This window comes from Oryzias melastigma, linkage group LG23 (assembly GCF_002922805.2).
Source record: "Oryzias melastigma strain HK-1 linkage group LG23, ASM292280v2, whole genome shotgun sequence".
Lineage (NCBI taxonomy): Eukaryota > Metazoa > Chordata > Actinopteri > Beloniformes > Adrianichthyidae > Oryzias > Oryzias melastigma.
Window position 1 is genome coordinate 4,055,604 of NC_050534.1, and position 12,648 is coordinate 4,068,251.

At 39.5% G+C, this 12,648-nt stretch overlaps 2 protein-coding genes across 4 annotated transcripts in view; one reads left to right on the top strand and one right to left on the bottom strand.

Annotated features, from left to right (window-relative positions):
• The window catches only part of slc26a5 (solute carrier family 26 member 5), a 30,675-nt gene extending 24,136 nt beyond the window's left edge, over window positions 1-6,539 (top strand). For all 3 annotated transcript variants that reach the window (XM_024262643.2, XM_036210232.1, XM_024262642.2), the window contains exons 9-18: window positions 2,114-2,227; window positions 2,296-2,373; window positions 2,455-2,550; window positions 3,555-3,661; window positions 3,743-3,812; window positions 3,884-3,976; window positions 5,237-5,341; window positions 5,435-5,644; window positions 5,725-5,779; window positions 5,944-6,539. In XM_024262643.2, coding sequence (XP_024118411.1) covers window positions 2,114-2,227; window positions 2,296-2,373; window positions 2,455-2,550; window positions 3,555-3,661; window positions 3,743-3,812; window positions 3,884-3,976; window positions 5,237-5,341; window positions 5,435-5,644; window positions 5,725-5,779; window positions 5,944-6,089 — 1,074 coding nt within the window. In that variant the 3' untranslated portion in view covers window positions 6,090-6,539. The remainder of the gene's footprint in view (window positions 1-2,113; window positions 2,228-2,295; window positions 2,374-2,454; window positions 2,551-3,554; window positions 3,662-3,742; window positions 3,813-3,883; window positions 3,977-5,236; window positions 5,342-5,434; window positions 5,645-5,724; window positions 5,780-5,943) is intronic.
• psmc2 (proteasome 26S subunit, ATPase 2) lies at window positions 6,504-12,510 on the bottom strand. Its single transcript, XM_024262648.1, has 12 exons — window positions 12,323-12,510; window positions 11,988-12,025; window positions 11,813-11,894; window positions 11,234-11,333; window positions 10,993-11,124; window positions 10,847-10,919; window positions 9,876-9,971; window positions 9,618-9,782; window positions 9,400-9,487; window positions 7,787-7,989; window positions 7,617-7,713; window positions 6,504-6,741 (listed from the first exon to the last, which is right to left on the bottom strand). The coding sequence occupies exons 1-12, from the start codon at window positions 12,390-12,392 to the stop codon at window positions 6,584-6,586; spliced, it is 1,302 nt and encodes a 433-aa protein (XP_024118416.1). The 5' UTR covers window positions 12,393-12,510; the 3' UTR covers window positions 6,504-6,583.
• Between the last annotated feature and the right edge of the window lie 138 nt (window positions 12,511-12,648).

The window sequence follows — 12,648 nt, forward strand, 5'->3', positions numbered from 1 at the left end:
TAGACGACAGAAGTAAAACAACTACAAAAGCAGACGGTCATGAACTTCACATTTCCTGGTTGCTGATTTTCATGAGTCTTTGGATTTGTTAGAATGCTCAAAGAAATACTGTGATATACTAGAAAAGGCCCCCTATGAAACAAAGAAATACTGCGATATAGTAGAACAGGACCCTTAAGAAACAAAGAAATACTGTGATATACTAGAACAGGACCCTTAAGAAACAAAGAAATACTGTGATATACTAGAACAGGACCCTTATGAAACAAAGAAATACTGTGATATAGTAGAACAGGACCCTTAAGAAACAGAAATACTGTGATATACTAGAACAGGACCCTTAAGAAACAAAGAAATACTGTGATATACTAGAACAGGACCCTTAAGAAACATAGAAATACTGTGATATACTTGAACAGGACCCTTAAGAAACATAGAAATACTGTGATATACTAGAACAGGACCCTTAAGAAACATAGAAATACTGTGATATACTAGAACAGGACCCTTAAGAAACATAGAAATACTGTGATATACTTGAACAGGACCCTTAAGAAACATAGAAATACTGTGATATACTAGAACAGGACCCTTAAGAAACATAGAAATACTATGATATACTAGAACAGGACCCTTAAGAAACATAGAAATACTGTGATATACTTGAACAGGACCCTTATAAAAAAAAGAAATACTGCGATATACTAGAACAGGACCTTTACGAAACGTAGAAGTACTATAATATACTAGAAAAGGACCCTTATAGAAAAAAGAAATACTGCAATATACTAGAAGAGGACCCTTAAGAAACATAGAAATACTACAATATAGTAGAACAGGACCCTTAAGAAACAAAGAAACACTGGGATATACTAAAACAGGACCTTTACGAAACAAAGAAATACTACAATATAGTAGAACAGGACCCTTATGAAACATAGAGGTACTGCGATATACTAGAACAGGACCCTTATGGAAGAAAGAAATACTGTGATATACTAGATCAGGACCCTTAAGAAACAAAGAATACTATGATATACTAGAATAGGACCCTTACGGAAAAAAGAAATGTTGCGATATATTTGAACAGGATCTTGACAAAACAAAAAAATACTGCGATATACTAGAATCTGACCCTGATACAACAAAGAAATATCATGATATATTAGAATTGATGATTCGTGATCTGGACCCTTCATACTGCTGCCTATCATGGTCTCCTTGTGCTTTGAAAGAATAAAGGGTTGTGTCAGGAAAGGTCTCCAGTGTAAAAACTATCTGCCAATACTGCTTGTGCAAAGCAGTAAAAGCTGATTCACTGTGGCGACCCCTGAGGGGATAGATGAACAACATCTAGAGGGAATAAATGGTCAAAATACCAGAATGAAGCTGTGTTTTCAGATCTCAGTTAAAGAAAAAAACATGTTTTTTCTTCAAAACTATATGCTCTATATTTGACTTGAGGAAAGTAAAAGCTATGGAAAAAAACTGGTTGTTTTCATTTTGAGATCTTCTCTATCAGTCTTTCAAGCTGATGTTTCTTGACTTTATGCCACTCTGGGTGCAAATGTTCTAGCAGCCCAGTACAGTTTGACAGTTTGTGACATATTCTTGCTGACCACACTCCAATAATCCAGACTGGAAACACTGGGGTATTCTAAAGTGGCCTTTGACGAACCCTGACCCACATGCTATTGAGCTTCTTTGGAAGGTGCTGAAACATGCCCCTTTAAACCTGAGACAGCTGGAGCAGTCTCATGAGGAGTGGGCCAAAAATACCTGCCGACAGGTGCAGGAGGCTCATCGACAGAAATCATTTGATTACAACGATTGCCTCAAAACAAAATATTAAACTAAACGAGCCATCCAGGCCTGTTTTTATGATTTGATTCTGTTGAAGCATAGATATAAAGAAATCTTTCATTGGTTAGATTTCATTTTGTTTCGTGTTGCAGCATGTACTGTATAACTTTATTCTAGAATATTCTGACAGCTGATTTAGTCTCAAATCTGCTCTGTCAATAAAATAAAACCCCTTTGCAACCAGAAACTCCAGAACCTGTACCGTCCTGGGGTATGTTCTCAAACCCACTTTTTGGTGTCCGTTGTTCAGGAGCTGATCGCCCTCGGCCTGTCCAACTTCTTCGGTTCCTTCTTTCAAACTTTTGCCGTCACCTCCTCCATGTCGAGGAGTCTGGTGCAGGAAAGTACAGGAGGGAAAACTCAGGTAAGCCCGGTGACTTTCAGTCGCAGCTTCCCGCCTCGGCGACAGAGCTGATCTTCTCTGTCGTTCAGATTTCAGGGCTGGTGGCGTCCATCATAGTGCTGCTGGTGATCGTGGCCATCGGCTTCGTCTTTGAGCCCCTCCCTCAGGTGGGTGGAGCTTACACCTGGATTGACCCTTCTGTTTAGCTAGCTTGGTGGTTTAATGTTCCTCTTACCTGTGTTATCCAGACTGTGCTGGCAGCCATCATCATGGTCAACCTGCTGGGGATGTTCAGGCAGTTCAGAGACATCCCTACGCTGTGGAGGACCAGCAAGATTGAACTGGTTAGGTTTTATTTCATTGCAAAATGTTTCTATTTTTAAGAAAAGTTATTCAAAATATATTTCTCCTGAGATCATTTATTATGGAACTACGTACTCAAGCAAGCTATAAGCTGATTGGCTGTAGAAAGTGACTAAAACCAATAATGTGTTTGTGTCCAGGGTGAACAATTTCTGTAGTGATGCAGAAAATTGAGTTATTATTTTAAAAGAAGGTAAAGCTTCAGAAAACTAAGTACACCAAAACATCCCAGATAATGATTTGATTCTATCAACAAATAATCTAAACTACAGAATAGACACTCATTGCTGGGTATATTGCTGGGTATACGGATTACACACCATTACTCTGTTACAGTAAATTACAATTATCGTATTAAGTACGGTTCCTTGTTCCCTCGTCGCCCAGCATGATTTTCAATGTTTTTTTTTTCTAATTTTTTTTTTGTTTTAAATTATAAGATTTCCTATTGTTTTTTTTCAGATTTTCACTTCTTTTTGACAATCTGGCGGTAAATTTTTTGAACTGCAAGATTGTCAAAAAGGATTTTGAAAATCAAACTGGTGAGTAAAGGACAAAGGAACCGTCTCTAAAGTGCATTACTCTGACAGTTTTGGTTTACAGTAATATAGTAATAGGATTTTATTTTAATAATTTGGATTTTTTTTCAATCTGTATGAGCAACAACGAGTGTCTGTGATGCCGTTTTGATTATTTGTTGTGAGTTGTAGATGAAATAGTTGATTGTCTGGTATGCGTTTGTGTACTTTGTTGGCGGTCCCTGCCCGTCTCTGCAGCTTTACCTGCAACAGGTGGAGAAGCTAAGAACTCTGGTTGGGTGTTCTTGATTAAATTATCTTGGGAAAAAATGTTTTTTAAAAAACCAGTTGAATGCGCTTCCATAAGAAACGACAACCAGAGATAATGGTGTTTAGTCTTCAGAGGGAGAAGTGTTGGTGTTGTTGGGCGGCTGCAGCGTCTAATGGTAACATGACTGCACCCTCAGGTCATCTGGTTGGCGACGTTTGTGGCTTCCGTGCTGTTGGGTCTGGATTACGGCCTGCTGGCAGCCATCGCCTTGGCTCTGCTCACAGTCATCTACAGGACGCAGAGGTACGGTTTCACTACCTCTCTGTCACCTGACTTCAGGGAGAAAGTCTGAAGTGTTTTCACCCCCGACTTCTCTCCTCCCAGCCCCAAGACCTCCATTCTGGGCCATGTTCCCAACACTGGGCTGTACTATGACGTGGATGAATATGAGGAGGTGAGTCTGTGAGAAACACAACCATAAACAATAATTCCCCCACACACTGATGACATGTGTGTCGTTCTCAGGCATCAGAATATGAAGGGATCAAGATTTTCTCTTCCAACTCCTCCATCTACTTCGCTAACAGTGACCTGTATATGAACACGCTAATGGAGAAGGTAAATATGCAGAGCAGGAGTGTAAAAAGATCTGACGTTGTGTCGCGATGTTTCAGAATTTACATCGTGTTAATGAACTCTGCTGTGGCTCATGACGTGCTGAAGATATAAACGGTAGATGAGCCTTCCACAATATAGTAGTAAGGTGGTAAAAATCTTTGGCTGTAACTCCTCCCACAAGCGTCAGGTTAAGCCACACTTTGGACAAGTGTTGAGTAGCGAATTTGTTTGATGTAAAAGTAGAAGTCGCAAACTTGTAATGGCGTGACATAATTTTTTTTTTTTTCAGGGTTGGTGGTGACCCACCTAACCCTGAAAAAGGCTTTGATGGCTTTTGAGAGTTCACACTTTTGGTTTTTTGGCTTCCTGTATGGAGTGATATTTGTGCCACCATATTGCCAGCAAAAGTCACAGTTTTGAGATCAAAAGTTGCAAACAAAATGTTAAGTGTTTCAAATAAAATATTTAATATTTGCTTTAAAAAAAAACTTTTTTTTTGCTTGCAAAAAATATTTTTTTCATTTGTAAACTTTTTTTTTACTTGCATTTTTTTTAAAGAAAAAAAATTCTTAATTTATTTATTTATTTATTTTTTTGCTAACAAATATATATATGTATATTTGAGCTTTATTTCTCCCTCTGAGTTCTGCTCAAAGAGAAACGGACCAGAATAGTTTAGGAGCGTAACAGCGACCTAACAGCGCCGATAGGAAATCCAAAATCCCGCTTGGTCCCCTAGCATCATAATCTGAGGCAGAGACACCCGATTGGATAGAATCTAGACCAATCGGCAGGCTGTCTGGAGTGGCACAAACATAACTGAGAGAAAAAGTTGAATGCAAAATCAAAGATAGGGTAAAAGCGAGATGAGGCACTACGCATCTAAACGTTTGTATGCAAAAAAATAAATAAAATAAAGTTTGCAAATGCTAAAATGTTTTTTGCAAAAAAAAAAGGTTTTCAAAGAAAATATTAAATATTTTGTTTGCAACTCGGAAAACTTTGATCTCAAAACTGTGACTTTTGCTTGCAACATGGTGGCAAAAAAATCCCTCCATGTTCCTGGAAATTTCATTTGCTGCTGAACTGACTGACTGACTGATCCAAAGGAAAAGCAACATTAAAGTCAAACAGCTTAACTTAATAAAGCAGGAAAATAATCTAAAATGAAAACAACTCTTTGAGACTTGGAATTAAATGGAGGAATTTCTGTGACTATTGTTCCTCCACATCTGGTTAAATGTCACCTTGTCTTCACAGACTGGAGTTAATCCCGAGAAGTTAAAAGCGGCCCAGAAGGCCAGAAAAAAGCAGAAGGAAAAGACGAAGAAGAAAGAGAGCTCGCCACTCACAGTCGCTGCTACCGTGAGTCCTTCAGGGCTAATCGGACGTCAACTTTCAGGAAGCCAGATCTGAAAACCTGACCTCCATATTCTATACGTCTTTGGTTTGTCCCAGTACAAGGACGAGGCTGTGATCCACGAGGTCCTGCCTCAGAGCGACGAGGCGGGGGAGGGGCTTAACGGCCAGCTGGAAGACAAGCACAACAGCGAGACGACCTCGGAGGTGGCGGTCTTCCTGGAGCCGCTCAGCGACGTCCACTCCATCATCCTGGACTGGACCACCACCAGCTTCATAGACTCTGTGGGAGCTAAAGCCATCAAACAGGTTCTTCTCTTTTCAGGATGACTTGCACTTTTAGTGCTTCCTGTTTGGTTGAACACTCTAAAGACTGGCTCTGTCTGCAGATCATCAGGGAGTATGCAGCCGTGGATGTTCGGGTGGTTATCGCCAGCTGTAACAGTAAGTTATCACTTGTTAAGTTTAACCTGGTTAGTGGTTTTCAAGTAAAACTCTTTCCTGCATTGGTTCCTGTGGCGCTCTCTGCTGCCACAGTCACATACGTTTAATGCAGTGGTGAGTCGGTGTAACTGCAGCCAGATGTTCTCTTCTCTCCGTTCCTGAAGGAAGCACACTGGCCGACCTGGACAGGCTGCAGTTCTTCTCAGAGAATTTGACCCCTCACCTGTTCTTCCCCACCATCCACGATGCAGTTCTGCACTGCCAACATGCTAATTCCAGCCCAGCTGGTGCAGCAAACGAACACACCTAAGAGCAGACGACCCCCCCACACCAACTCATTCATCTCAACCTGGAGCGGAGAAGCTCCACCATGTTCATATTGAACATCATGAAGCTGCTTCTTCTAAAGACGGCACCCTCAGAATGGAATACGAGGACCAGCGTGGTACTAGACTTGGATCTCCGGGTTCTGTGACCTAAAAGCCCTTTTGATAAAGCCATTCCTGGTGGAAATGTTTGGAGCTGAATGTATCTGTTTATTGTTACGATCAATCATGTTTTCATGGAGATTCTATGCAGTTACGTCTTTAGGCTGGACAATCAAAACAGCCCTGTTGGTTACATTTTTGAAGTGAAACGTTATTTTTGTCTGGAAAAATGTTAAATGCTGCTGGAAAACACACGATGCCTTTTGAGTCAACATGTTATTGAGGAACTCTTGAGATTTAAATGTGGAATAAACTTTATTTTTAGGTGACAACAAGAAAATCATTGAGGGTTTCTTCAGTGGCGGACCGGGAGCCCTCAGTTGTATGTCATGTATCGGGGGGTGGCGCTGAACTTTGCGTAGGATTTGATGACCTTGTTTACAGCCTCCAGGAAGTCCTTCTCCGTGGCGATCTTCCTGCGAGCTCTGATGGCAAACATGCCGGCCTCCGTGCACACGCTGCGGATCTCAGCACCTGATGGAGAGACGAGCCATCAAATACTGAATTCTACCTCTGCTCAGAATGTCTCACTACGGTTTGCATAAAGAAATACGTAAAGTTTTATATTTGTCCTACCATGAGAAAAATGCTACAAGAACATGTTAAAAACACTAATTTCATTGGAGTGCGTCTTTAAATGTATTTTACTTTAGTGGTTTATCATTGTACAACGATTTGTGTTTCTTTGCTAATTTTAATTTATGGTTTTGATTAAGGGACACCTTAAAGAAATTAAGAATTTAGGGGTCAGTATACCAAAAAAAAAAAAATCATTGTTTTAATGTACATCTGTGAGCAGAATACTTAGCTTTAATCAGTTTTAAAAAATGTTTGAACAATTTTCTTTTTTAAACAGAGGATTTTAGATGTTCTTTTTAAAGTAGTGTTTTTGTCCAAAATCTACTCTAAGAAATATTTTAATGTCCTTCAGAATCCCCGTACACAGCGACACCCCCCACCAGCAAACTGACAAAGATGAAGAGATGAGACTCAGAGGAAGAGATGCTGCAGATAAGCTCAAGCACCACTATTGTTTAATACACCGCCCCCTTGTGGCCACAGTTTGGTACTGCTGAACAAACCACTTGTTTCATGTTTTAATCTTAAAAACCCTGAAGTTGCCTTCACACAATGCAATTCTCTCCATGGCAAATTAGCTGCTCGCCATCTGTCCAAAAATGCTACTAAGCCTGATGCTCCGGCCACATGCAGGAAGAACTTCCAGCTAATGTTTTTCACCCGATCGCTACATGGAGCGGTGTCTGTATCTCGCCAACATGATGATTAAGGAATTCAGGGAACAGTCAAATCAAGTTTCAGGAGAGTAAATAAAGGAGCTTTGGTCTTACCGGTGCTGTTGGGGCACAGACGGGCCAGGAGCTCGAAGCGGATGTCTCTCTCCACACTCATGGAGCGTGCGTGGATCTTAAAAATATGTGTGCGACCCTGAAAAATGCACAAAGAAGACCGTGACTCCATGTCATCGACAACCATTCTGAGAAGTTTAAGGAGAACTCACCTCCAGGTCAGGAAGGCTGAACTCAATCTTCCTATCCAGACGGCCCGGTCTCATCAGAGCCGGGTCCAAAGTGTCCGGCCTGTTGGTGGCCATGAGCACTTTGATGTTGCCTCGCGGGTCGAAACCATCCAGCTGGTTGATGAGCTCAAGCATGGTCCTCTGGACCTCATTGTCCCCCCCAGCTCCGTCATCGAAACGAGCGCCTGGGAGGATTGACCAGAAAACATGTCTTTAAGAAACAGATTTAGAATTTCCTTTTACTGTTTTCTGCTCAGAATGACGATTACAGAAACACCTTTGATCTGCACAGACACCATAGAGGAATCAAAATACTGTTTGGTAAATTTAGATTTCATACTTCCAGAGTTATTTCTCTCTTTGTGATTTTACCATAAACTTATTCTTCCACATCGACATAAATAAAGTAAAATTATACAAAAAAACTAAAAGATTTTGATTATTTGAGTTAAAAACATTAAAGAAATAGCATTTAGGAGGACTAATAATTTTATATAAGTTCTTATCTTTAAATCCAACCCACAAAGTGGTTCTTTACGATTATTTTCCCTTTTATTACATTTCATAAACATTCAGCATGTTTGCACAAAACTGGGAACTACAAATGTAAATGTCCATTTTAGCTACAATATAAAATATCGGCTGGTTGTTATTACACTAAACTAACAAATACTAGGACTGTGAAAGTTAACGTGTTAACGCTCACGATTAATCGAACCAGAATTAACGAGTTAATATTTATTAACATTCTCAGACTTGTGACTGTGAGATCAGAGTAATGAAACTCAGTCTAAAATAAACTTTTATATTCTGGGATTGAGATTTTACTATATTAAAGAGATAATATGACACTTTTTTGTAGTTTTGCACAAAAGCGATCTATAATTTTAATGAATAAGATGGAAGATGAACGTCGATCAGACAGCTGCAGGGCAGAGCGAAAGATCTGAAGGGGGCGGAGCCTAATGGAGCTGTCTGCCATCAGAAATCGATCATTATTTTATTTTGGGGAAGGGGACCGACAATTTTTCGACAACAACGAGCATTGCGAAAACTCCACAGATCACCGCCGCAGAATGCCTGAAATCCAGCTGGATCAAACTTCTTCTCCCACAAACCTTTTCATTATTTTTCACAAACACAATAAGGAAAATGTATGAGAAAAAAGAAAAATGAGAAAAAAAGCTGAATTCCAGGAAAAATGTCAGCTGGATAGCAGAAATTCTTATTTCTGGTAGCTGGGGTCTCAAAGGTTTAAAAATAAATGTTCTAAAAGTACAATTTTGAATGTGATTTCAGTTTTTTATAGATAATAAGTGGCTGGCAATTACTGTATCTAAAAGAAGGAAAAACAAATAATCACGATTAATTTTTTCAAAGTTTGCAATTATTTTATTTTATTTTTTTATTATTGATTCCCGGCCCTAATTATTACATTTCAATTACTTATGCTTGAGATTTGTACATGTGAAGTCAAAAAGACACCGTCTCTATCTCTGCTTCAGTAGACGTTTGAACCAATCAGCACCTTTAAGACACATCACACAACTGTGGATGGCGTCTCAGTGAAGTCATTAAAAGGGCGTCAATCTCACCTCCAATGGCATCGATTTCATCAAAAAAGATCAGGCAGGCTTTTTTGGTTCTTGCCATCTCAAATAGCTCCCGAACCATCCTGGCTCCCTGCAGTGACAGACATGAAGGTCATTGTAGATGGAAACACGGTTTAGGGCCGCCACAATTAGTCGACGACTAATCGACTATTAGAATAATCGTTTCTGGCAGCACTACTCTTATGTAAACGAGAACTCACCTCTCCCACATATTTTTGAACCAACTCAGATCCGATGACTCGAATGAAGCAGGCGTCGGTTCTGTTGGCCACAGCTCGGGCACACAGGGTCTTCCCCGTGCCGGGTGGCCCGAACAGAAGCACACCTTTAGGAGGCTCGATGCCCAGGCTGACAAACCTTTCAGGCTGGTCAGACAAAAAGAAAGAGAGAGAACATGTTTGTTTCCCTGCAAAAGAATGAAGCTGTGTTGATTTTCTGGAGCGTCTGTGAACACTCACATGGAGCAGAGGAGTTTCAACCACTTCTCTCAGCTTCTCAATCTGCTCTTTGCAGCCACCAACATCACTGTAGGTCACATCAGGCTTCTCTTCCACCTACACGACACAGAGGCAGCACAAACTAAGAAATGTGTCATTTGCTTTGATCTTTTAGGGGGAAAAAGTGAATGTGTACATTCCCAAAAGGCTAGCATCTTTCCCCAACAAAACACGTTTTAAAAGATTTTTTTTAAAGGTTTTGAAAATGAAATAAGACTTTTTTGGAGAACATCTACATAAAAATGGTTCAAAATAAACCAGTCTATAGAGTCTTTCCTTTTTTGTGACTCCCCTGAGCAGATTTCATATCCAACTTAATGTACAGGAGGTGATTCCTATTATTAATGGTGTCATTCTGATGTGTAAATTCAGAAGTGGGATAAATTTGGTAATTTAACAAGGGCTGCACAAGGGAAAGCCCTGATTCAAATCGCAGCTGAGCCCTTTCTGTGTGGAGTTTGTGCACCCTGCTGTTGCCAGACTGAAGCTGGGATAGGCTCCAGCAACTTCATGACCACAAAGGGGTTTTAGGAAGTTTAGAGGATGGATTCATAATTTCACTGACATGTTACCATCCAGCTTGGTGGTTTTAAAATAGCTGCAACAAGTGGCAAACGTGTTTAAAGGATTAGCTAACTCGGTATGGCTAAAATGGGTTTGTCCAACTCTCGTGTTTATGCAGTTTGTGGCTTTAACATAAGAATATTTTCCTTCAAAGAAAAAAACTCAGCTACAGAACCGGTCATGAATATGATGTTGATTTTTCCTGAAGAGTGCTCGGAACAAATGTATCCAAAAATGTGGAAAAACATTTGTCAATACGTCCCAATATGATCTTCAAAACAAACCACATAAATTTATGTTCAGTCACTCTGGAAACATGAATAAACAACAATCAAGCAGATACAGGTTTTTAAGAGGCCTCTGCGTACCTGCATCATAGTTACAGTGGGGTCAATCTTAGGAGGTAGAGGAATGTGGATCTGATACTTGTTCCTGTCAACCCTGCAAGAACAAGTACAAGTGTGTCAGAACCAAACACATCAGCTCGTGATTGACATGATCATTTCAGACTCACCCAACTCTCATGCCTTCCTCAATGTCAGTTGGAGCCACCTGGTCACTCAAATCCACCACAAACTTAGCGAACTGCTTGACGTTGATGATATATTTCGGGTCTTCGGAGTCTGCGTTGATGATCTTAGTGCATCTAAAACATATTTATCATGAGGATTTTTAGGAGAAGAAAGACTAAATGAAATCTGAACATTTTAAATGAAACTGTAGCTCTTTAAAACTAAAAAGGCAGGCTGTTTTACCTCGCCACTTGTAAAGGCTGTTCACTCTGCAGAGTCTGTTTGTCAGCAGCCAGATCCCACAGTGCTGGTGGAGCCAAGCCTGTGTCTGACTCTTTGATGCCTGACACATTCAAAAACACAAGAAGACTACATGTTATGTCAAAAACGAAAAACAATATTTTAATTGAGAGATCTTCACAATATTTTATGGCTGGCGTTATTTATACGCATTTACGATCGACCCGGACGGAAACCCTGTGTTAAGAGTTGTTTTAATGTGATTTTAAAGTGCAATAATAACAACAAATACATCATAAACATGATGTACACAATTTGCATTTAAAATATACATTAATTAAAACAATTTATAAATCGATTTTATGCCATTTGCTGTGACTTACTTAGTAAAGAAATAGCTTTTTAATAACCTGACGATTATTTTTCAAATGCAAATTAAAAATAAATATCAATATACATCTCAATTGGACCAAAAATCAATGATTGCTTGATTTGTTAGTCTGAAAAAAATTGATTAACTTTAAGTGAAAAGCCTAAATCGGATCAAAACATGTATGTGAGTCAGTTTCCATGTTTATTCACCTGTGAGCTCGTTGATCTTCTTAAGAAGCTGCTGGATGTCATCCTCCACCTGTTTGATCTGTCTGGAGTATGTGCTTTGACCCTGCCAAAGCCACCACAAACTGATTAATATTTGACCTTAGAAACAAAACTAAAATACATAAACATAGATTTCACCAATTTAAGTAGAACTTACATATGTTTTGAGCAGGGCGATGTCGCCTTCATCCAAAGCTACCAGAAAAATAGAAATAAGAATGACTTCGCTCTTTCTCCAAGCACCGCTAAGCTGTTAGCAATGCTACAACAATGATAATGTCAAAAAGGGGGAGAATATTTATCTGTTTCACAATAAACTCGTTATTTTAGTTAAAAATATAAAATAGGTAATAATAGAAGCGACCTTAAACTACTACATTGTTTTTAAAAATAGAGAAGTAACGCAAGCTAACAGATAGCTAGCTTAGTTAGTAGACGGTAGTATTATCGACAGTATTATCGTTGAAATAACAATATTGGTTTCGTATAAACCTCGAATGGGTGCGTCATCTTTTTCTTCTTCCTTGGTCTTCCGTTGATCTTCTCCCAAATAATCCGGCATATTTAAAATGGAAACAAACAAACAAACAGTTTTGTCACGAAAGCTGGACTATTTCTACTGCGAGACCAAACGATTACACAGCAACTTTACACTTCCGCCGCCACCCGGAAGTTCAGTACGGACTTAAATTGAGGTGACACAGACTCTCTCTGAAAATATTTTTCTCCAACTGTCCTTTATGTTTCGATAGATATACATGCTTCTGAAAATAATTCCACTATATAATACTATCGAATGTATTTGTGCAAAAATTGAA